The sequence below is a fragment of the Furipterus horrens genome, unplaced genomic scaffold (assembly GCF_987537825.1).
Source record: "Furipterus horrens unplaced genomic scaffold, mFurHor1.1.pri manual_scaffold_2, whole genome shotgun sequence".
Lineage (NCBI taxonomy): Eukaryota > Metazoa > Chordata > Mammalia > Chiroptera > Furipteridae > Furipterus > Furipterus horrens.
Window position 1 is genome coordinate 53,974,152 of NW_028327172.1, and position 24,843 is coordinate 53,998,994.

General features: G+C 40.6%; 1 protein-coding gene across 3 annotated transcripts in view; it reads right to left on the reverse strand.

The window, feature by feature from the left end:
- Positions 1 to 24,843, reverse strand: part of FAT3 (FAT atypical cadherin 3) — a 516,537-nt gene that overhangs the window by 102,593 nt on the left and 389,101 nt on the right. For 2 of the 3 annotated variants that reach the window (XM_090265750.1, XM_090265749.1), the window contains exons 4-6: positions 19,855 to 20,169; positions 17,122 to 17,332; positions 7,119 to 7,258 (exon numbers count right to left, since the gene is read on the reverse strand). In XM_090265750.1, the coding sequence (XP_090121876.1) occupies positions 7,119 to 7,258; positions 17,122 to 17,332; positions 19,855 to 20,169 (666 nt within the window). Of the gene's footprint in view, positions 1 to 7,118; positions 7,259 to 16,611; positions 16,681 to 17,121; positions 17,333 to 19,854; positions 20,170 to 24,843 lie in introns of all 3 variants that reach the window. The other variant, XM_090265748.1, reaches the window with a different exon arrangement.

Below are 24,843 nucleotides of genomic sequence, written 5' to 3' on the forward strand. Positions count from 1 at the left end.
TCATGTGCACTTAAATTATATACACATTAATTACAGAATACATGTGAACAAATGTGTGCAAATATTATGTACCTTCTTATATAGAAATCATAATTTACAAAACAGATAAATGACATCAATCATGGGATTATTTTAAATAGAAAGTTTCCTGCTGCCCTTAAAATTAGAATCCACTTTCAAAAACTGATTCACTCATAAATTGTCAGGCACAGACCTATTGCAGGCAGTGCAATTTTGTCATTCTTATTTTTTTAACAGAAAGTCTCATATTAGACTTGACTTGCTGCCTTATTTTTTTTTTTTATATATATAATTGCACTTGTTCCAGCATTTTCCTAACTTAAGTATACAAGAAAGTTCTGGACCACTGCCCTTTTATCTGCTAAGTGTGACCTGACACTAGAAGAGGTGAAAGAAAACATTTGAGGAGGGCAGTGTCCTTTGGGAGTCGCTTGATCTAGGGAAATGGAGCAGCTTTAGCAGAAGTGGTTTCTTTCTACCCTCTCCCACCCCTCACCTTCTATGCAGGTGCGAGGCAGAGAGAAAAAATAAGACAAAGTCCAAATTTTCAAGCTAACGTGTGTTCTTAAAGAAAGGAGGCTAGTAAGCAACTCCCAGGGCATCACTTAGAGCCAAAAGAGGGATGGAACCCTCCTGCATGTGGACAACAAGGCTAACTCTGAATGCAGGTCACAGACTTCCGAGCTCCAATACGCACAGACCCTTTGTAAGAAAACCTTTGTGGCAACCTCAATTAACTGCCTCTGTGGATTTAAGGATTTTGAAGATTCTCTGAAAGAGATTTCTAGCCTCAGGTTTGGTTATAGAACATACAAATACAAGCTGATTATCATATCCTTATAAATCAAACCAGGACTTGAATAAGAAAAGTATATTAAAATCACAAAAGCACGTATTATGAGTCTCTGAATTAAATCAGTGTAATTTTTAGGTTATTATTTGGGCATGACTATCTCTGCTGTCATTCATAAATAACAACAAAAGCCACACATACAATATTTTATAGTTATCAGGTATATTACTCCAATTTTAAGTGGAAAGGGAAGACTATAATAATAAAACCTGCATATGTCCAACACATCACAAATCTCAAGGACCTTCTCATAATAGTTTTTTCTTTTAACAACCCATAAAGCATGTAACATCTTATCCCCATTATACAGAAGAAATTGAGTCTTACAGAGGTGGAGCTCCCTTTTGTGATAACACAGATAGCAAGTGATTAAATGCTGACTTGAACTTGAGCACCCGATTCACTATACCAAATGCTTCCTTAATTGTATATTTTGTATGTATAGGTGTGCAGGGGAAGGTTCCTGAGATGGTATCTGATTTTGAGAAGCAAGAAGTGGGTTTGTATCTCTTTACCTATGTACATCTAGGGTGGACACCTAATCAGTCTATAGCCTCAGTTTTTCACCAGAAAAATTAGTGTAATGGTAACACTTGATTTATCTACCCCTATGTGACAGGGAGATAAAACTTAAGAATGAGGCTTGTTAAGTCTTACTATGCAAATATCAAGAGTTTTATATTACTCTGTACTTCCATCCATTGACCTTTTGAAAGAGTCATGCTCTAAATTTGTTTAAATTTGCTATGAAGAGGCAGTAGCTCAGATTGGTTGGCAGATGTTTGAGGAAAGTTGTTAAACTTCATAATTTCTCATACTTGGTAATATGTGTCTTTGTGGCCCATAAGCTCAGCAGGTTGAAGTGGGGGTGGCTGAGGAGGATGGGGTATATGCTGCCTTTCCAGCATTTGTGACTGACTACAAGACATTCTAATGGCCATAGGTGGTGCCATGTTCCCCAGAGAACCACCTTAAAAAGTGTCCCTATTGTAATTAGATTTAATTCTTCCAGCCTTAGAATTTAATTGAGACTTCAAGAGGCAGCACAGAGACTTCCAGTCAAGATGGAGGCATAGGTAAACACAGCTTGCCTCCTCACAAAACCACATCAAAATTACAACTAAATTACAGAATAATCATCACTCAGAACTGTCAAATTGGGTTGAATGGGAATTCAACAACTATGGAATTAAAGAAGCACATCCAAATTCAGGAGGGATATCTCAGGAGTGAGGATTCCCAGCCGTGCACCAGGCCTACAAGCCCAGCATTCCAGTGCCAGGAAGATAAACCCCCATAACTTCTGGCTTCAAAAAACAGCAGGATTAAGGCTATGGAAGAAACTTCTGGAGTCCCAAGCAGTTCCTCTTAAAGAACCCACACACAGAATTACTCAGACCCACTCCCTCTGAGTTCAGGCACTGGGATAGGAGCTTGAAAGGCACCAGTGGCATACAGAGAGGAACTGATGTGTCTGGCATCAAGGTAGGAGCTAGGGGACAGCTTTCTACCATACAGAAGGTAGACAGAGAACATTGTCCCTTTTTTGAGTCCTCGTCCCAGAGAGCCAGAGCCAGCAAGTGTGTGCCATATCTGAGACTCCATCAACCTAGCTAATACTGTTGATCCCTCTGTGGGGATCCCCTGAGACTTGATACCACCCAACTTACAGCCCACCCAAGCTGTTAATGGTGACTTTTTCCTATGAACAGCTGGCCTTGGCTCATGCTTCACAACTTCCTAAATCCTATGAAACAAATAACAGCTGCCCTTAGTAAGCCCTCAGCCTCTGTACCTCTTGCTAAGGGGTCCCAAGACTCAGCACCAGCAGCAACCAGCCTAGATTTACATCTTGGCTAGACATGGGAATTTTTTCCTTCTTTCCTTCTTTCCCTCATCCTTCCTTCCTTTCTTGAAGTGTTGATTGTGATCAAGGACGCGGAGATAATTCCAGCAAGTAGAATTAAAAACAAACAAACAAACAAACAAACAAAAAAAAAAAACGATCGGGGGTTGGGGGGGGCTGCAGCATGCTCTGGCAGTCAGCAGAGAGTGAGCAGCCTCACCGTCTTTTTATTAGGATTTCAAAAGTTACTAAAAATAGAACAGGAGGGGTGAGCTCTACAGCCAGCAGTGAAAGAATTTTTACAATGTATCATTAACATGTAAAATACAGCCAGGGTAACTTATGGTTTAGATAGCACCTATCAAGGATACAAAGCAGACCCACTAATCCTCAAGGCTGGCTCCAATTTAAGACTTTATCTACAAGGAGGCAGATGGAGTACTTAACAGACATCTTTGTTCTCAGGATTCTATGACCCAGTGGCCTGAACAGCCTAAAGCCGCAGGCAGAGACAAGACCAGCTCATCTCCTGAGTCACAGGACACCTGGACGGAGGGGCATGGAAACATGCCCCTACCCAGAGAACTGAGTTCCTTTAACATTTCCTTCCTTCCTTCCTTCCTTCCTTCCTTCCTTTCTTTCTTTCTCTTTCTTTCTCTCTCTTTCTTCTCTTTCTCCCTTTTCCTTTTTCTTTCTTTCTTATTTCTTGAAGGCAGTTAACCTCTTGTTTGCTATCCAGGGCTTCGGAAGACAAGCTTAGTCTCTTTCTTTACCCAGACCAAGAGTGCTTTGGGAGCTAGCCTGGTCCCCAAAGCAGGGAGGCTTTATAAAACCAACAATCCCATCAGGTGTGTGTGTTTCCTAGGAAGCATGGGCGGTTGCATGTTGAAATTTAAAGCTGGAGTTTTGGAGTAATAAAAAAAGTGTTGAGTTAGTTTATCTTAACCATTTTTAAGGCCACATATCCATCTAAACACCTGATTAATACTAAAGATCTACACTCTATAGAGATATATACTCACCAACCTTTATAAACAATTTCATGGGCTTCAAGCACCTCACATGACCTCAAACTACATTGGAGTTTCATTTATTTGCACAACTGTGCTCTGATTTGCATTGGCTTGGAGCAGCAGGATTTGGAGGTTGGGTATGGGTCTATACAGGAAGGAATGTAGCTGGAACCAGAGTGCTGGTTTTAAATATCTCTATCCCACGTTATTAATGTTTTGGTCTAGAGCAATGCTATTTCTGGTGCCAGTCATGAACGATTTACTACTACTCCATGACATTATACATATAGAAATTGGCAGTAAGTTTTTAAAACCTTGGAATAATTCTTGGAACACAGAAAGCACTCAGCAATGTTGGCTGATTTTAGGCAAAGAGAAGTCTTTCAAAGAGCCATCAAAAGTGACCATCCTGGGAGGAAGCATCAGGAACAAGAAAGAGCCCATGAAAATACCTTTGGTATTCTCAGAGTCCTTGACAAATTCTACATTGTTTGATCTGCACTGAGGGTACCTTAAGGGCTCATTTTGTACTTTCCACCCTAGGATGAGTCAGAAAGTGTCCAGAACAGTCTTCCATTAAATGCCTGGGATGCAGCACTGGATCATCCCTTCCCCCAGAGCACTGTCTCAGACTCTCATTCATTTCTCACAACAACCTGGGACACAGCACCTGTAATACAAACACTCACAGAGGCTAAGTGATGACAGTAATAACAGCAGCAGTAGCTAATATTTATTGAAAACTTACTATGTTTAGTCCTCATGCTAATACTCTGTATATGTACATTCATGTAATCCTCAGCAATCTAATGATGCAGGTATTAGTATGCCCATTTTATAGACGAAAGGACTACAGTGCAGAGAAATTACGTGATCTGCACCTGCTGGAAGGGATGAAGCTACTAAGTGACAGATTTGGGACTGGAACATGGATTTATCACTATAAAGCCCACGCTGTCAAATACCCTGTGATATTATATAAAGTACAATAATATCCTCATAAACTCAACTATTTTATGCAGAGGCTCTTGTCCAACTTGCCAGGAGGTTTTTTTTTTAATATGTTGTGATGCTTTGTTCTTCCATTTAGTACATCTTCATCTTTATAACTTGAACTCCACGGAACCTTTTTATATTCTGTACTCACACAAGGGAATCTCAGTGAGGGAAAGGATGTTTATTTATCAGCAGATACTGTAGCTCTGAGGCACAAGAATCTTATGAGTTGGGAGAACAGGCAAAACTGAAGATGAAGGACAAGTTTTCATGTAGCCAGATCCCCAAGGCTCAGATTTATTTAACATTTGTGAAATAAACTTGCACATGTTGTTTATGGCTGATTGAAACTCATGTCATACCATGTTTTATGAGTCCTAATGAATAAAGTGGAGGAACGTTCCCAAAGGGAAACTGAACAGGTGTTTTGGGGCTACAGGACATTTATTTAGTTATCTGGTGAAGGGTATCTGATGGTAGAATCATTAGGGTCATGGGTTAGAGCAGGTTTTAGTGGTTTCTAAAAGAAATCCAGAATGCTTTTTCTTTCCCCAAACATCCTTTTGTAAAACGTCCTTGACACTGAGGGCTTTGACTGATTCAGAGAGCTGCCACTGTCATTGCTCCCAGAGGAGCTGTGGTAGATGCAAGCAGAGGCCTGGACTGGCAGAGGCTGGGGGGGCATCAGGCCCAACGCAGCCCCATAGACAGAGTAATGGTTCTTTGATGGTAATAATGATGACATACAAGTTTATGCTTTGGAAACTGTTAGTTCTCACTTCCTGAGAGGGTCATGGCCCTGGAGACACGAAGTGACTTGGAAGCTTTTGACAAGAAAGTCTCTTGATACCCTTTATTAACCTGCTTAGCTTGGTCTTGCCAAGAGGAAGCCTCAAGTTCACCTCATTTCTCTAATTCCTTCCTGGAGATAAGTCTGCAATAAAACCAATGAAAGAGGGACTCAAACAATGTATACATTCAGATTTTTGTAATGTATGCTTCCATGTTTTTAAAAAGTGGGTGTACATCAGTCATCTGGTTTTAACTTTCTGAATCACTGTGACCTCAGGCATCTAGTACAGCTCCTTGCACATGGTATGAACTCAAGAAATATTTGTAAAATAAATGCTGTTAAACAATTTCTCACTGGGTCCTAATAAAATTCCAAAATAAAAGCTTCATTGATATATTTTTTCTGTGTGTGTTAACATAGTCTGTTGTGTGCTTTGTATCTAGCGTATCTGCCATATAGGTCTTGTTTCATATACAGTATTTGCTATTCATTCACTTATTCTAAACATATTTAATGTATTTCTGTAACATTCTAGGCACAATGAGTTACCATTTAATTCAATTATTCCAAAACCCTGGAGAAAAGTATAAAACTAAATATAGTTCCATGCTTTATTTGTATTTTACTCAAATATATTTTTGTGTTTTTAAGTGGTGCTAAAGACTTGAGGTTGGATATGCTAAGACATGGCTAATTAAAAAAGCCTAATTGAAATCCCCATTTAAGTGAATTAGCACTAAATATTAAGCAATACATACTGCAAGTGGGTTATTTTATATTAGGCTTGGGGCTTTCTTTAGATTGTATGATTCCTGAAGGATCTCAACCACGGTATCCTTCCCTAGTGGTCTGAAAATATCCTGAAACAGTACAGATTTAGATAGGGTGACAATATAATTTTCCCAGATCTCTGAAGCTAAAATATAAAACAAGCCCTGGCCATTCAAATTCTGCTTGGGGCACATACATAAATAAGAAGTGGACCAAGAAATCAGTGCTTTCTCTCTCTCTCCCCGCTTCCTCTCTCTAAAAGAATAAGTTAAAAATAAATACAAAACAAAACATTTTTTCATATTTAGGGTAAACCTGTCCCATATTGATATCTAACACTGTGTTAGTCTCACCTAGAGATTTTCCCCTCTGCCTGGCTCCGATGTCCTTTCATAAGCACTCAAGTAGCAGAGTGTAAGCAGCGGTCTTTGACCCTGGCTGTTTGTTAGAATCCTGTAGGATTCCTGGAGGTGGGGGCCCAGGCTTCAGTGGTTTTCACTCTCTCCAGTCCCCCAAATGGGGAGATTTTACAGTGCAGCCAAGATAAAACCTTCTGGCACACAGGCTAAAATAGCAGATAAGAGTCAGAGCACCTAGATCTCAGTCCTTGTTTTATATTAATGCTATGTGACCTCAGCTGTAGCACTCACCTGATCATAGTTTACAAAATGAATTTGGACTCAGGTATTCTTTAGCTCTAACTTACTGTGGTTAACAAATGAGGAGGTAAAAAATATCATAGTGTATTAACTCAGACAATAGAGATGTTCTCCTCTTTGTAAATTCAAGAAAAGATGACTTTGTTGTTGGAGATCAATATCTTACCTGAGTGACAGCAACATTTGTCCCATCGGTGACTTCCACACTCATATTATAAATGGACCTCTGCTCTGCATCCAAAGGTTTTGCGATGACAATGGTCCCAACACCCTTCTCTGCGTCAAAAGAGCTGTCAAAATTGCCCCCTGATTTCACAAAAACAATATAAAATTAGCATATCTGAGAAGTTATTACATGTATTGAAGCAAAGGTACCCTTATGTATCAGTTTTGTACACAATAAATGAGACCCCTTCATTTCTAACTTAATTCATATTTTAAAACACAGCCTTTACAATGCATAACAAATGTCACCCCAAAACAATGAATTGCAAGGAAAACCTCAGCACCGATGTTAGAGTAGTGCATCATAAACTGACTCCATAAAATATTTAGAAATTTAAAGACCCATCAAACCCTTGTGGCTTCTGTTCTAGGAATTTGTACATACTCCTGCTTTGCCAAAGTAGATTAAAGTCTAAGTAAACAAGTAGTCCAATTACAATGAACAAAAATGAGTAGATACTCTTAAAACTATTCCAGGATTGATGGCAAACATTTGGTTGGTAGAGTTCAGAGTCCCTCAATTAAATTTCAAAAATAAAGTGATAAATACTTGAAAGTAAGAAAAAGAAAAAAAATGAATTTCATATTAAAAGTTTTATATCTGCAAGTTGGGATATTTATAGAAATGTTTTTATGTCATTTTAACAATGTGAATTATTTTTCTGCCCCCAGAGTGGAAAGTCTATGGAGGATTAGCAGAATTAAATCTGGAAAGAAGTTGAGGAAAACATCAGCTTCTGTACATTAAAATATAAAACAATTAATATAAAAGTTTAGAAAACTTTATCTTACCCCTCCTGAAGCACATATAACCCACAATCTGTGAATGATATGCTTATGACAACATAGGCCTTATTAAAATTATTATAGATGTTTTCCATCTCTGTGAAGTAAAGTGTGGTTTATGATCATTCCAAAATGAAAGATTTTTTTTTAGGGGAAAGAGAAGATAATGGTTTATGCTTTTTATATGCTGGGACAATTTTAGTAAATACCAGTATATGTTCACAAGCTCTATTTAATTTTGTCTGAAATTTTATTATGTCAATTAATTTTGTTCCTGGATAGTGCCTTTATTTAGCTACAGCACATAGGGCAATGCATTTATTGAATTTCCTATTTCAGAAACAAAATCTTGGCTTCTTTTACAGTCAACATTCTTTTCATTTCATTTTGCTGATCAATAAACAATACTATATACAATTTCTATATTACAATTAAAAGTGAGGAAATGAGTTAAGGAAAAGGAGAATTTTACTTGGATTACTAGAATGTGATACAGTGACACAAAATAAATACAGTGGGTCCTGCCCCTTATCCACAGGGAATAAGGGATGACTCCTACTGGATGCCTGAAATTCAGGACAGACCTGTGAATACAGTATGTTTTTTCCTATATATGCATAGCTATAATAAAGTTTAACTTATAAATTAGGCCCAGTAATAGATTAACAACATGAGCCAATAATAAAACAGAATAATTACAGTAATGCATTTTTTTTAATAGAAGTTATGTGAATCCGGTCTTTCTCTCTCTCAAAATGTCTCGCACTGTGCTCACCCTTCCCCGTGTGATGAGGTGAAATGATACAGTGCCTATGGGAAGTGAATGACAGACAGATTTTTGGACCAAGGTTGATTGCAGGTAACTGAAACCGCAGAAAGTGAAATGATGGATAAGAGGGGACTACTTAATATGGTTAATTAAAAAAAACTGGTCATACAAATTTCAAATACTTATTGCTTGAAGCTGTCATATACACTTAAGATTATAGAATTGCTTGAGAGAACATAATTGCCCTTGACATTTAATTAAAGTTATGCAGATACAGGGGTATCAGAGAATTGCTTGGAGATTATATATTTTTCAAAAATTTCATCTAAAAAGAGACTCATCTTCCAATTAATATCTTTAACTGATTTACTGAGAACTAAATGTTAATTCTAAAAAGAAAATCCTTTGAAGAACAGGATAAGGAGAAAGGGGAGGAAATCTAGACTGAAAAGGGAAGCAAATTTTATTTAGGTCACCATGTCTTTTTCAAGAGGAATGTTTCATGTTGATAACCACATGAAATAAAATGTAAGGCTGATTCAAGTGTCTTGAGTAACCATCTTAATGAGCAAAGAAAAATAATTTGCTATCAAGTGGTACCTTCTGAAAGGGAAAAAAAAAAAAAAAAGAAGAAGCCCTGCCATGGAAACTTTCAAAGAAAGAACATAAAATCTTCCTGAACCTATGTAGAAAAGAAAAGATAAGAATGCAACATCTCAAGATGTCTCTGGAGGGTATGAAATCATCTTTTAAATCACACTTATAATCAGTTTTATAATGTTTTCCTAACCAAGATGTTTACAGTAACCCTTCCTTATCTCTAGTTTAACTTTCAACTGTGGTCTAAAAACATTAAGTGGAAAATTTCAGAAATAAACAATTCATAAGTTTTAAATTGCTCGTCATTATTGTTGTGATTAAATCTCGAGCTGCCCAGCTCCCTGCCGCCTGGGGTGTGAGCCATCCCTTTGTCCTGCCCCTCAGTCACTTAGTAGCCAGCTTGGTTATCTCTTGTATTCCCATAACTTGCAGTCATGTCACACTTATTTGACTTAATTATAGCCCCAAAGTGCAGGACTAATGATGCTGGCAATTTGGATTCTCAAAAAAAAGATACAAGTTTCTTCATTTCAGTGAAAAGGTAAAAGCTCTTGACGTAAGAGGAAAAAAAATCTTATGCTGAGGCTGCTGTGATCTGAGATAAGAGTGAATTTCTATTTGTGAAACTGTAAAGATGGAAAAAGAAGTTTGAGTTAGTTTTGCTGTTGCATCTCAAACTGCAGAAATCATGGTCACAATGCATGGTAAGTGCTTAGTTGAGATGGGCAAGGCATTAAATTTGTGGGTGGAAGATATGAACAGAAAATGTGTTCCCTTTGATGGCTTTGTTGTGTGCCAGGAAGTATTTAGCCCACATGAAGATGTCAGCAAGGGACCCTGAATTGAGTGATGTCAAGCCACTTATTGTAAGCAAGGGCAGGTTACATAGATTCAGGATGAGGTTTAGACTGAAAAATGAAAATTACTAGGGAGAGAAAGACCACATTCACATAACTTTTATTGCAGTATATTATCATTGTTCTCTTTTATTTTTAATTATTGTTGTGAATTCTTTATTGTGCCTAATACATAAATAAAACTTTCTCATAGGTATGTATGCACAGGAAGAAACAGTACATGTAGGGTATGGTACTATCCGCAGTTTCAGGCATCCACGGGAGGGGGGTCTCAGAACATGTCCCCTAAGGATAAGGGGCAAGTACTTTTTTAAATCTGAGGACAGGGCACTGATTCCTTTTGTGGCAGGGGTGGGGTGAGAAAAGGGGTCATCTTTCAACATCAATTATTTTAGAAGGTGAAAATTTGTAGATTAAAGAAAAATAGAATTATGCAAATTATAAGACTTTGATTTAGAGAACATGCAAGCAAAGATTTTCTGGTTTTAGTTACTGTTCTTTTGTTTTGATGAAATAAAATATATTGAAGTGACTGTTTTAAGTCAGTTACTGTTTAAATAAGGCAATCCTATATGTTCTTCCTTAACTGCCTGAGGCTCACATTGTCCTTGGGACCCTATGCAGAAATACATAATCATTCCATGTGCTTAGTGGCATAAAACTGACATATTTTAGATATGGCATACAAATTGTGTGCTTTATTACTAGTTATTTTTCATATCAGATAATATTTCTGGCTACTCTTCGGGCTGTAATTTTTTATATTTCTCCTCTTCCTGTGTGTATGTATGTGTGTGTGTTTGTTTCCTTCATTTACTGTTTCAAATGGTCTAGAACAGAAACCTCTGAAGGTGTAAGGGAGATGGATGAGTAGAAAGCAGATCGGGAGTGCTTGAGAGAGCCTGTGGAGCATCTCTCAGTCCATCAGTATGGCTAATAGCCACTGGTGATCGCTTCCAGGGCATCTGCTCCTAGTGAAACCAAGCTTTCATATACCACAAGATTCCTGAGATCTTCCCTGTGTTTTAAAACTAACTTCTGACAGGGGACACAGACTCTAGACCAGCAGTTCACCATCAACCCTCACACAATTTAATAACCTACCACTTAAGCATCCCATTTCATAAACGACTCCATGTCTCTCCCCCAGGGCTCATTTTTCAGGCTCCCTTTTAGCCTGAAAGGTGATTTCATTTCATAGGAAACCATGTCCAATTCATCTGGGGTGAGATTATCAAATGAAAGGAGTCCCTTTTCACCAGCAGCATTCCGTTTAAACAAGATGTGCTTCCTCAGAGCCAGTAACACAACATGCAAAGCCGGCGTGTGCTGCTGCAGCAGCGTTAGGCTAAACAAAAGGTGGGAGAAGGGAGGGCACCGCTGAGCTGGTCTGGGTTTTAGCAAAGTGGGAAATTAGAAAAGTCACAGCCTGAGCGGTGCTGCGGGGGTGTGCGGCAGAGATGGTTAAAGCGAGGTTGTGAACAGCCCACATAACAGATAATTCATGGTGGGGACATTTCTCTGTGACTGTTTTCTGCCAAGACAGGTGTAATAGGGTAAACAAAGAGCAGAAGAGGCATCTTGGATTTCTATTGCATTCTAAAGTTAAACATAGCCAGTCAGATTGTCCTAAAAAAGCTTTTAAAAATGGGACAAGAATGGAAATACTTTGAGGCAGCGACTACTGCTTGAATATGTGGGGCAGCAGGTGTTAGGCCACAATTTCGTCAAAATTTTCTCTAAAGAAGGACATGAAGCATCACCATCTATCTCTCCATGAGGAGCTCCAGTGTTGAATATCACACTGCTTCCCCTTTAGAGAAGCTTCTAGGCCTCTCCCCTAGCATATGATTCCATTCCACTCTCCGTGTAATTATAAAAACACCAACCAAAATCTGGTAGTTTCCAAGGGGGAAGTGTTATGTGAGAAGCTTCCCAAACACTGAGCTACTGAATCTCAATGAATTAAGGGAGTCGTTCACAAGCAGTTCGTTCAAGTTCTGTATATACACAGAAATTATGGGAAAATGCTAAGCATCAGCTAGGGTTTGATCATGACTGATGTTTCCGCCTTGGAATGAAGCAAGCACAACACGGGCTGCAGAGGAGATTTACCTGGAAGGCAGGAGATGGGGGCGGAGGTCAGGAAACTGTGTTAGGAAAGGAAATCCCTCCTAGAATCTGATTTAAAGTTAATTTTCTTCAAATAATGAGTATAGAAAGCACTGTTTAGGCTTTTTACTGTTTTCCTGGAAACCCATGGCCTGTATTGTTGATATGGAGAAAAGAGATGCCTGTTTGAGATCAAATTAGGAGCAGAGGGAAGAACAGGAGAAATGACGTGTTTGATGTCTACCGACTGACTTTGAGCAAGTGTCACCCTGAGAGAGAGATAGCTATATGGGAAATTCTAACAAGGGAGGACTCCGCTGGGGACAAAGTTCAAGAAAGACAGGTGTTGGCGTAGGAGACAGAAACATCCAAGAACCCACAGTCTGCAGAGACCTGTGACAATAAGGGTTCAGGCAGTCTTTATCCACCTGCAACACAGGAATGTGTCTCCAATAGAGCTGAACCTATGTCCTCACTCACACCATCAGAGAACTGCTTTTCTCCTCTCTATATAGTGGGTGAGGCAAATAAACAAAGATATTGTCATTGCTTACTGACTACAAGAAAATATTTTTCTAGCCTAAATCAAGCATGAAGCTAAAAAAGTGGGTGGCAATATCCCTCATCAAGCTGTGGGTGAAGAGGAATTATTTCAAGTGTGTAATAATGGTGGTCTTCACATATAATTGCCATTGGGACGAAGGTCTGGGGACTGATTGGTGAACCACAGTGTGTGCACATTAGAAAGTATGCAAATCACAGAGCTACTGACTTAAAATCAGTCTCCTGAGAAGTGTGAAGATGTGTGATAAAGCCACAAAGGATTATTGGTTAATTTTGTTCCCTTCACTTTTTCCCCCTTTAACACACAGAAGAAACATGCTGTGTACTGGGCTCTTTAAACACAGAACAGCTGAACTTTATTATGTTTCCTTTTAATAACTGCTTTCTTAACTAGGTTACAAGTTGGGCTTCTATTTCTGGAAGCTAAGGAGAGTTTGGCTATATAAATCTCATAAGCAGAGGTCTCTTTGGAGGCACAAGCAAGCAACTGGCAGATCCTTGGTGCAGGAAGTCCAGGCTTGGGAAGAAAATCATGCTGGCCATCCAGTTCTTGTGAATTCATATTATGGTGGCAGGAAACATATGCCGTTAAATAAGAATCGGGTAGGTGTGTAAATGTGGAAATTAGAGGACTGTGCTCTCAGGGGGGAAGCAAGCTGAAACACTCTTTGTGCTCATTTAATGAGAATTCACCAGTTACAGTAGTTGTAAGCTGTAAGTGCTAGGCCAGCACATTATATTCTCTGTAACCCTGACTGTCAGGATAGGTGTCTGAATGCACTAGCTTTATAATGGAAGCTAGCCTTGACTCCCCTTGGAAGAGTCACAGAGTATTTACCTAGGAGAGAACTACACTTTAACCTGAGACGTTGTTTCAGATCCATGGCAACAATGCACGCCTCGTGTCTGCTCTTAGCATTCAGTTTCAGTACACTGTTAGGTTTCTTACCCATTGGGAAGCGTGTTCCCTCTATTTCTCTTCTTTTGTTAGCTTGGCCAGGGAAGATGCTTAGATAAGGAGGAAGGAAAGAGAGGGCAGAGTTTCCATGGCTAAGGATAAATAAGCAATACATCTTGAAAGTAAGAATGAAACATCTGAATATGATGTTGGTAAAGAAAGAAAAAGATACTGTTGGGAGATTGAAAAAAATGACTGTTAGATTAGAAAGGATTATCAAAAGGGGGATTTGATGGAAGATAGACTGTGTCTATACTGAAAGCAACCAGCACCTGAGGAAGATTTTACTTTTGCAGTGAAATGGAGTTGGTGTTTCAAGATGTTGTTTGTTGGCTAGATGTGGGGGTGGAAATAAAATCATGTTCTGTTTAGGCCTCCGGCTGAGTAAGTTCAATTGTAGAAGCTTGGCTAGATGTTACCAGGTGCCCAGTGAGATCTCTGTGAGGGAAGCACCACAGACCAGAAGGTCTTCATTAAAAGAGCTACTCAGTCCACTGAGACCGAGAGGATTCCATGGGAAGAGTATAGCATTTAGAAATGCAAAGATGCAGAAGCAGAAAACTGATACCATGTTTTTGATAATGATTCCAAGACACATATTTGGAGCAGCCTAAAGGGACCCCTTCCAGAGAGGGCTGTCATTTGTTAAGTGCCCTTCTCAGTTTGGAGCGTTCTCATTTTGTCAAAGGTGCAGTGGTTGATATGGCTGGGAATATAATGGAAGGTCACCCTGCCTCTGACTTGGTCTCAGGCAGCATTAGTAGGGTGAATGCATTGGCCACTTGGGTCATCTCCATGGGTAACCATTGTTTATCCCATGCACCCTCAGTGGACCACAACAGAAGCACTGGTTGAGGAAGGAATGATGAGACAAAGGGCTTGACCTTGAGTTTTGAGAATGGAGATAGGATAAACACGAATGGAAATATACTACAGCACTAATAATGATAACATGAAAACATGCAAGTAAGGTTACATGCAGCATTACTAGGCATGCTTACCTATATGTAATCATATACACACACATATGCAGGAATGCTGAGGAATTGCACAACTGACTAGGCTAACTGGAGTCCAAAGGCCAGTCAGACTGAGCATCAGACAAAGGTGTGCTTGCAGAGTTTTTGAAGAGATACAAACAAGGATATCCTGGGGTGGGCGGGGAAGGTGGTAGGATGGACTGAGGGTCAGGAGGGTGCATGCATGGATCACCCAAGGGACAGAAGCACTGCTGTCAGGCTGTCGAGATGCTTGCAAACTGGATGGTCAGGGAAGGAGGGAGATAAACTGGTGGCTGAGAGGGGGCAGCTCCTCCCACAGGACAGCACACAAGGAGCCCTGGCGAGTTTTGACTGTACTCTCCTTTGGGCTATGTAATAGAAATCACTATCACATATGCCCCTGGAGGCCTCGGGCCAAGGACACATATTGACACTGAAATGCACTTTCTGGGACTGACTGGGGGTGGTGGTGAAGGAACCATCGAAGGTGGTAGCACAGACAACTGGGCGATGCACACATGCAACCCTTTGTTTCACCAAGAGAGAAGCTGCAGCAGGTAATAACTTAATGAGCTGAAAATTACTGAGGAGATACAGAGGCAGATACATCTTCCATGCATCAGGGGAAGTTCCATTTCAAATGCATTAAGTGGAGATGAAGAAGGAGTTGAAAGCTTGGAATGAGGATGGCCATGTACAGGGATGCTGTGATTAATGCCACTTAAGTAAAACAAAGATATCCTACCATCATTCCATAAAATGAAATCTATAGAAAACAAGTCCTTTCTTTCTGGAACTTTAGAGGACCCTCTCTACTGAGGTCTGATTGGGGGTCATGGGGCATTCTTTTTCTGTGCCTCATTAAAACAGATGAGAAATGTTCTAAATGCTTTCCCCAGATCCAGTCATTCCTAGGAAGAGAGGCAGGTTCCTCATCCTTTCCAGGCAGTGACATGTGGAAGGAAATGATTCTTCCAGATTGGCAATCTGGATTCCCTGCCTCCCACGGAGAACTGTGGGAAGTCAGCTCCAGCTCAAGTAGAGTCAGATCCAGGGCTGGCACACGCTCTCCCCTCCCTCTTCTTGGCAACAGCCTGTGATGGTTCCTGGTCCTGAACTTATTTTCTCTCCACCACCTCTCCATGCAGGTTTGTTGAGGGCAGAAGTGCTGTTTTGCCCTCTCCTTTTGCAGCCTGGTGTGCTTGCTTGCTTTCAAGGAATTCAAAGGTTGGCCCCCAAGGTATATCCTGCATACTCCCATCTGCTTTTTCTATTCAGCTCTTGAGGGAAGCTCTCACTGGCTATATATATCTAGGTTCCATTTTCTGCCCTTCCTTCTGTGGACAGTAGCCAGGAAACTTCCTGGTGTTTTTTTTTTTGTTTGTTTGTTTGTTTTTTTGTCTAGGAATGGCATTAGTACTGCATAACAGACAGGTTGGGATATATTTTAATTTACTTGTCAATTGGAAAAGGCTCAGTTAAATAACTCACCCTACAAAAAGAGATGAAAACAAAACAACGAAAGCCCACATACCTCAAAAGCAAAGAAAAAATTACAAATAAATCAAAACAACCCCCACCCAGAATCCAAACCCCATCAAATCTCAAACAAAAGCGTCACTGTATCCAAGTAACGCAATAGCCGTTAGAGGCCTGGATGACGTCTGTGGGCTGAACTTCAGCCTGTCACAGGCAGTTATGAAAGATGTCATTTAATTCCCTTAAAAAAACTGTAAAAGGCAGATTGGATAGCTGTATTTTAGCAAATGTGTTTGCACTAAGGGTACCTTCTGTTGAACAGTTCTGCCCACAAGCTGTCTGTAGAATATAGAACATCTCTCGAGCATGCTTGCCACCTTGAAGCAGGGCAGTCGGGAGCAGAAAAAAAAAAGAACAGAATGCAGAAAAAAGGTGAAGAAAAAGAGAGAAATGAAGGACAGCAAGTCTAGTACCATCAATACATTTAGAAATGAGATTAGCCAAGTGTGACAATAGAATTTAAATGACACACAGAAGGACATTAAGATTGCAGTAAATAACATACTATGGAAAATTCAGCCAAAGAGCACTTTCTGTTCAGCTTAGCTACAGAGTCGGAACGAAAGCACAGGTCTATTATTCATTTTACTGGCTCTTTTGCATTGCAGCACTATACATGTCTTAATCTTAGCACCAATCATTAGTGGTTTTTGTTTTTTCTGTTTTTTGGTTTTGTTTTTTTTGTTTTGTTTTTGCTAGTTGTTCCAAACAGTCAGTGATCACACTGCCCCACACAGCTCTGGAGGACTCAAACTTACCAACTATGTCAAACCACAGAGGAGTGTTAGCTGGCTGCACAGACACCACCCCCACAATCTCGGTGACTCTATCGCTCTCCATGACTGTGAAGTTATAAAACGGCTCATCAAACGTTAGAGGTATAGGTGAAGGGGGTGGTTTCTTAATCCATTCAATGTGCAGGCGGGCTGTAGAGGATTTCTGTGGGCGCCCATTGTCCACCGCCTTTATCTACTCACACAGGGAGAGAACACAGAAAGCTGTCTTAGAGATTGGAGCTTGTGGAAGTTTGGATCTGTCACTCATATATTGTAGAAATGAGTGTCCACACTCATCACAGTGTCAGCAAAAGGAAGAAGAGCGTGGAGATCTGGGAAACACGAGCTCAGGAACTGGGAGGAAATGACTGACTTGGTCGTGGGGGGGCCCTATGTCACATTCGCCAAAGGTGATTTGGACCACTGCCAACTTTACAGATGTGGAAAACTTGAAAAACAAATGTTGCACTTACAATTTTTAGTGTCTTCTGGTCATGCATGGGAATAAAGTGCATTGTGAATCCCGCTTAAGTGTGAATAAGGTGTGTGCACAGAAGTGTGCGTGTGTGTGTGTGTGTGGTCATGTTTTGCAGTTCCTTCTTTCTGCTTTACTCTGGAGAGGGATTCCACTCACACAGAATCCCGGACGAGTAATGGGAGCAGGTGTGGGAAAGGGAGCAGTCTTGCTCTAACCACCCCGGAGCCCCTTCAGTTATGCCAGCTGAATGGTAAAGAACTCTCTTGGTGGAAGGTTGGGCTCCTGAAGATAGTGGAGTGGCAAAGAGGTGGCTAATGATTCTTCTGTATCTCCTGATATACAAGCTGAGGAAAGCATGTCTCCTCACTCACATGTTCAGAGTTAACTGCTGTGGTGTCCTGGACTTAAATTGGGGTGGGGGCAGTTAAGTCCAGCAAGCATTCACCACTGAGAGAAAGTAAAAATAAAGGATTTTAAAATATTACATTAAAAATATCATTTTAGGTCCTGGCCAGATGCTCAGTTGGTTAGAGCATTGTCCTGATACATCAAGGTTGCAGGCTTGATCCCAGGTCAGGGCACATAAAATAATCAACCAATGAATGCATAAATAAGTAGAACAACAAATGTTTCTCCCCAACCCCTCTCTATCCCTCTCTCTCCCATTCTAAAATCAATAAATTAAAAAAAATTAAAAATAACACTTGGAGATGCATAGCTCATAGTTATAGCCTTTAAAAACAGTGGCAACTCATAGTTCCTGAATGCTGTATGTTCATGATCACTTTGCCCTGGAAAACTAATGTGAGTTGGAGGGCCCTTGAAGAGAGATGGATTAGGGCAGGTTTCCTAGGAGCAGGGCCTAAGCAGGGATTTGAGTACAAATGATTTTCTGGGGGAAGGGAAGTATTCTCAGGAGAAAGGAATTGAAGAAAGCAGATGGACAGGGTATGATGTTAAGCAGGGATGTGGTCTTAGCTGAAGTCGAATCTCAGCCTTATCCCACAGGAAGCTTGAAATCATTAACTGCACCACAGAGTTGGATCCACATGGAGCCTAGGGGGTTGGACTTTTGTATCAGGTATCAGTCAGTCATTGGCTGTGGGTTGCAGGCTGGGGTGGGAACATGGAACCAAGAAGTTTGGGCAGGGATGACTCTGGAGAAGAGGGCAGCTATGAGCCTTTAGCAGCCAACAGTCAGTTACAGCAGCCAGGGGACAGCTGCGCCACCCTGGAAAGGGATGCTGGGTGGGGCACCAACAATATCTACTGCAGTCCATCTAGTCCTTAAAGATTCCCATTGGCAAGTCTCACACAGCTGCCACAGCACTTACTGCATCAGAGCTTTTAATGGTAGAAACGGGGCTAGTTTTTATTATCTTCTTTTCTCTGCCCACTGTTCTGAACATATTACTGAGCAGAAAAAGGAGTCAAGTCCAGACCATAGAAGTGAAGAGACTCAGGCCATCCTTTAAAATAATAAAGAGATGACTGTATATAGCAGAGAAGGTTAAGGACTAAAAGAAGGATAGCAGATGGCACTAACTCTTGACATTTGTTGGGACCCTGGAAAGTGCTCATCATTTGCAGGATAACCAGTCTCCTTTATGGCATACGTGCTACATGCCTAATGTAGTTAGGGATGGGGGCAGCAGGCTGGTACCTTAGATGTGGGAGTTTAAGTCTGTTTGAGATGGTACTCATGTTTGTTTTTATTTCTGATTTTCTAATACTGAAAAATTTAGTCACTTTTTACTTAAGGTTTTTGTTTTAACATTCTGTAGAATAAGCATAACTGTGATTTGTGTCTCACAAGTCACACCACTAAATTCATGTTCTATCACTTTGTCAACAATTACAAGAGTTGTTTTCTTTGGGAATTTTTGAAGATGCATTGAGTCACGTTGAGTAGCCGATGGGATATATCACTCTACTATTCCCCTACCTTTAGTTTACATCGATGCTCAGTACCTTGAAACAATTTAGGATTGCAGGAATTATGCTGAGTATTATGTGATGGATCAGGCTATGGACTGGGAATGGGGGCAGTTTGCTGATAGGACACAACCAAAGGAAATGCTAGTATTATTTAGGAATATCATTGAAACAGAAGTAGTCTTCCACTGCTATGTGGCTGTACTTTTTGCTCTACAGATTTATTGTTCAAAGGAATATACATGAATAAGAAAGTGACTCTATCCCCCCATTAATGTTATTGAAGTTGAGAATAATCTTACCGTTAGGATGTCATAACTCCCTGCTGTAAATTGCTTTCTGGAAGAAACCATGCCAGTTTTAGGGTCAATAAAGAACTTTCCATCATCATTCCCATCCACTATACTGTAGGAGATTTCTGCGTTGGGGCCCTCATCTCTATCAAATGCAAAAGCCCTGTAAATGGGTTCTCCCCTCTTCTTCCGGTCACGTTCTGGTAGCTTGATCTGGTAGACTTTCTCCGGGAACTGGGGCTTGTTGTCATTTTCATCCAGGACCTGAACCACCACCCAAATGGTTGACTGTTTTGGAGAGGAACCACCATCTGTCACGGTCACCTGAGATTTGAAAGAGAGAGCATTTTACAGTCAGGAAGGAGAAAATCTTTTCTTTCCACTCCTCTTCCTGCCACAATACAGGAGGTCTATTCTGCGTCTGAGAACATCTCAAGTTTTCATATTCCTGTAGTTCATGTCAAATGCACAACTCTTCTTAGTTCATCCATAAAAGCAGGGAAATGCCGTAAATCGAGTAATGGAAATCACTGCTGAAAGGATGGGAGGGAGGCAAGCCTCTCATGGTATGGAGCGAAAAGGGAGAAGAAATAGGACTGCTTTACAAAATGTGCCAGCTTATGCAGAAATATGCTCCCCTCAACAGGCACAAAGAACAATATAATAGTTATAGTGTGTTAACCCAAGGGTGTTTCTTCTAATCCTTGGACAATGCTATCACCGTTAAAAATTTTTCACTATTCAATTTCTTTTCTTTATCTTCCATTTTCAGGAAAAGTTCGTGATATTTACACTGTTAATAAACAAAGGGAAACTGAGATATATGCTTCACAATTTTGATGACTGGTTGGAACTACATTTGACCGTTAAAATGTGATTTTGGCAGTCACAAAATAACTTTTTTCCCTCACTGGAAAATGGGAGGAGATGGACATCCCTTCCCATATCTTTAAGATGCTATTCTTATGTATGTCTATAAAAACTGAGAAAAAGGAGAGATATGAAGAGCCCACACTTAAAAAACTTGCATGGCAGATGTAAAAAGTCTTTTGAGTCTTACTGTGAATAATCTTCTATGTGGCCATAGTGATGAGAATTACTATTATATTAATTCTTAACATGTGGATGATGACGCTGTATGTAAAGCACTCTTGCATGCATTATCTCATTCACTTTCCAAAATACCCTCTTCACTAAGTGGAGCAGGTTTATTTGTTCCCATTTTACAGATGAAAAAATAAAGGCACAAAAGTCCCATTGTTATCAAGTACTAAAGCCAAGTATTGAATTTTTGGCAATTCTGCATTACCACAAAACCTGGAAGAACCTATATTTAATCTTTAAAACATTACCTTGAATATGACAGCTTATTACCTTAAAATATGTATTTGGAGACTAGAAGGAACATTCAGATACCCTCGTCATCAACAGGAGAAAAACGACACCTGGTCATCTAGTTTTTTACCTAATAAATCAACCTGACAGGAATAATGGGGATGAAATTGGGGGAAGGAAGACCAAAAACTTGGCAAAACAAATTAAAGACTTTTTGCAAAATGGGAATTGCAATCTAGTTTCGTTTCTTTTACAAGGTGCCTAGGAGGATGGCTTTTTCAAGGAGTTCTTGCTTTCTTTCAAAAATCAATCAAGTTTCCTTCCAAGGTTATTTTCCCAATATGTTTGTTATGTTTCTTTCTCTCTCTGTCTCTCTCTCTGTCTCTTTCTCTGTCTCTCTCTCTCTCTCTCTCTCTGTCTCTGTCTCTCTCTCTCTCTCTCTCTCTCTCTCTCTCTCTCTCTCTCTCTCTCTCTCTCTCTCTCTCTCTGTCTCTCTCTCTGTCTCTCTCTCTGTCTCTCTCTCTCTCTCTCTCTTTCTCTCTCTCTCTCTCTCTCTTTCTCTCTCTCTCTCACACACACACACAAATAGAGGCCAATATGTGCCAATTTTGACTCTTGAGCTAATTCTTGGACACGCTGAGTTCTGAAGAGGCACGTTCTGCAGCCAAACTAAAATGTTATACTCCCAGGTGAGCTGTGTTGACCAAAACATATTGATTTCTTGGCTGCTCAACTCCTTTGCCTCTGTTTTCCGCTTGAACAGTCTCTTTCAAAATCCAGACAATTCTCACAGTCCTTACCATGCACAAAATCATCTCTTCATTGCTTGTCAATCAATGGCTCACAGTGAACCCTGAGTTGGAATTCTGGTGCTGGTTCAAGGCCAGGTGGCTGCCAAGGAAAAGAACGACTCTCTTGGCTCTGGTTCACTGCTCACTTGAACATCTTGCTATTGTAAAAATGTTTTCCTTTGGAGTAAACCTGGATTGACAAACCCAGGTCCTCGAGGCGTGTGTAAGCAGGGAAGTGGGGCAGCTGCACAGGCTCCTGAAGCAGCTCCCAGGTGTGTTGAGGGGAGCTGGGTCACCTATGTCACCGCCTCACCTCAAGCACCCAGCTCTCCTGCTCCCTCAGGCTGCACAGGCATCCTTCAGGGCTTCCATCTCAGGGCTTTTGCACACAATGTCCTCTCTCCCTGGAGTGATCTCCCCATCCCTCCTCCTGGGTCTTGCTTACTTGTCCTTTAGGTCCAGCTGAAATGTTACTTCCTCAGAGATGCCTCCTTGGACCCCACAGGCCAAGTGCCAGCCCCTTCCCCTAATCCCCTCCTGAATTATGTGCTGTTAAATTGCCCTAAGTACTTTCCTTTTGTAGTACTTACTATTGTGAAAATTAACCACATACGCGATCCTCCAACCTAAGCTGATAGGCTGCATAAGGGCAAAACAGACTTTGCCTTTTTTGTTTTTTTTCACTGCTCTCACCCCTGTTGTCAAGTCACATATAACATGTTCCACATATGTTTATTGAGTGAATTAGGCTTTAATTCAGCTCTTACACAATCTCTTTAGCCAAAGTAGTCTCATCTTGTAAAACCTTCATAGATCGATCATTTGAGGCCCTTTATAACTTCACTACAAGGTGTCCTTCCTGCCTTTGGTTTACATCTCTTCCATCTTCTTACTCACAGCTTCAATTGCCACCTTTATGCTGAGAATTCTCCATTGTGTACTCTTGTGCCTAAGCCTTGTTCCCCGTCTCCAAACAACGTTCAACTATTTACTAGGAATCTACTCTCTGCCCTCTCACATGTACCCCAACACCCCCAAATCACAGACTGAAATCACTACCCTCAAGCCTCTTCCTTCTCCTATTCTCATTGTCTCACTAAACAATACCCTCATCTACTCTCACACTGGTCCACACCAGAGTCCTGGGAATCCATCTAGAATACCTGCCCTGTCTAACTATCCACAATCAACCAAACTTAGAGGCCTTTGTGTGTTTCTCATGTGCACCCCCTGTGCCAATCTCCTCTGCCACACTGTCCTATGGACAGGCCTCATTTGCATCTTGCTAGTACTACCATATTAATCCCCTGGTCTCCCTGACTCTAGCCTTCACCTTTGTGGTAAAGTGTTATTTCTTCCTCAAAGATCTGACCTGCATACCACACTTCAGGGGCTCCTTAAAGACAAGGAGCTGGCTGGCTTTCATTATCGTCAGAATATCACTATCTGCCTCTTCCCTCTCTCTATGTTCATTTTTACTGTGAGCCTGGGAAGTCCTGAGCAGGCCATGCTCTTACACCTCTATTCCTTTGTACAGCTGTTGGTCTCCATGACTGCCTCCTGTTGGGAATACACCTGACTCATTCTAGAAGCTTCCATTCAAAGACCTCTAGTTCTGCAAAGCAATTCCTGCCTCCTTTACACTGAGGTAGGCACCATCACCCTGCTCCCACTCCACTGTGTGCACAGCTCCAGGACACTAATTACCATCTTGCATTTTTAAGTGTCTGTTTGCTTGTTGGTCTTTGCTCTGTCATTTGAGACCTTGAGCAACTTCAGATGAAGAACTGTCTCTTATTTATTGTTATGTTCTGGCATCTGATACAGCCTTAAGTGCCAAATAAGTGTTGTTGAATAAATTAAGAATTAATTTACCCCCAGAACACAACAAGGACACCAGCCTGTTAAACCAAGCACGCCATTGACCGGAGACAGCCAACCGACCTGGAGCCTGCACGATCCTTCCCCATGTGGGAAGGCCACCCTCCCCTCCACACCCCCACTCTTATTAGGGTTTTCTGGACCCAAGGGTAGGTAGGACGACGACCATGTCCAGCTTGAAGCAGCTAGAGGAGCTTGAGATCTTCGCCCATTGTCCTTTACAAGATTACAAAGGGTCATAATATTTGAGAGGGGGGGGATAGTTAATTTTTACGAACCAGGGGTATGGACTTGGGGGGGGATTGCTGGGGGAGGGGAGTGCTGGGTGGAGGGGAGCAAGGGGGAGAAAATTGGAACTGTTGTAACAATATAATCAATAAAAAACATTTAAAAAAATTAAAAAAAAATATTGTTGGCCAAAAAAAAAAAAAAAAAAGAAGAATTAATTTACTCCAAACTCTTCCCTATGATAATAAATAGAGAACACATTCAGATACTGAAGGGTCCCTGTTTCTTTACCTATAACAAAGAGATTGATAACATATTATCTTCCAAGTGCTTCTCGCTCTAGAATTCTATGAATGGGGGTCAGGTAGAGATAGACAAAAATTTCAACCATGCACTCTGGGGTTCATAACCAATGTACATCACTTAGAACACTACTAATCCCATGATTATTCATAATGATTTCTAGGCAATTCCAAAAGTGTGCTAGCCACTTATCCACAATCTACTGCCATGATTTATCCATGTGCTTGGCTCCTTCAGTTCACTGTGAGCTATTCAAAGGCAGAGACCTCGTCTTTTGCATGTTTTTCCCAGAACCTGGTCTACTCTTAATAAATGTTTACTAAATTGAACTATGTCTTAATTTCCACTATCATTTCTGTGAAGATTAATAAACATAAAGCTCAGTTAAAATGGAGTTGGAAGGCTAAAAAGAGACAACTTGCATACACATATCACTCAATGCATACTACTAATCCAAACA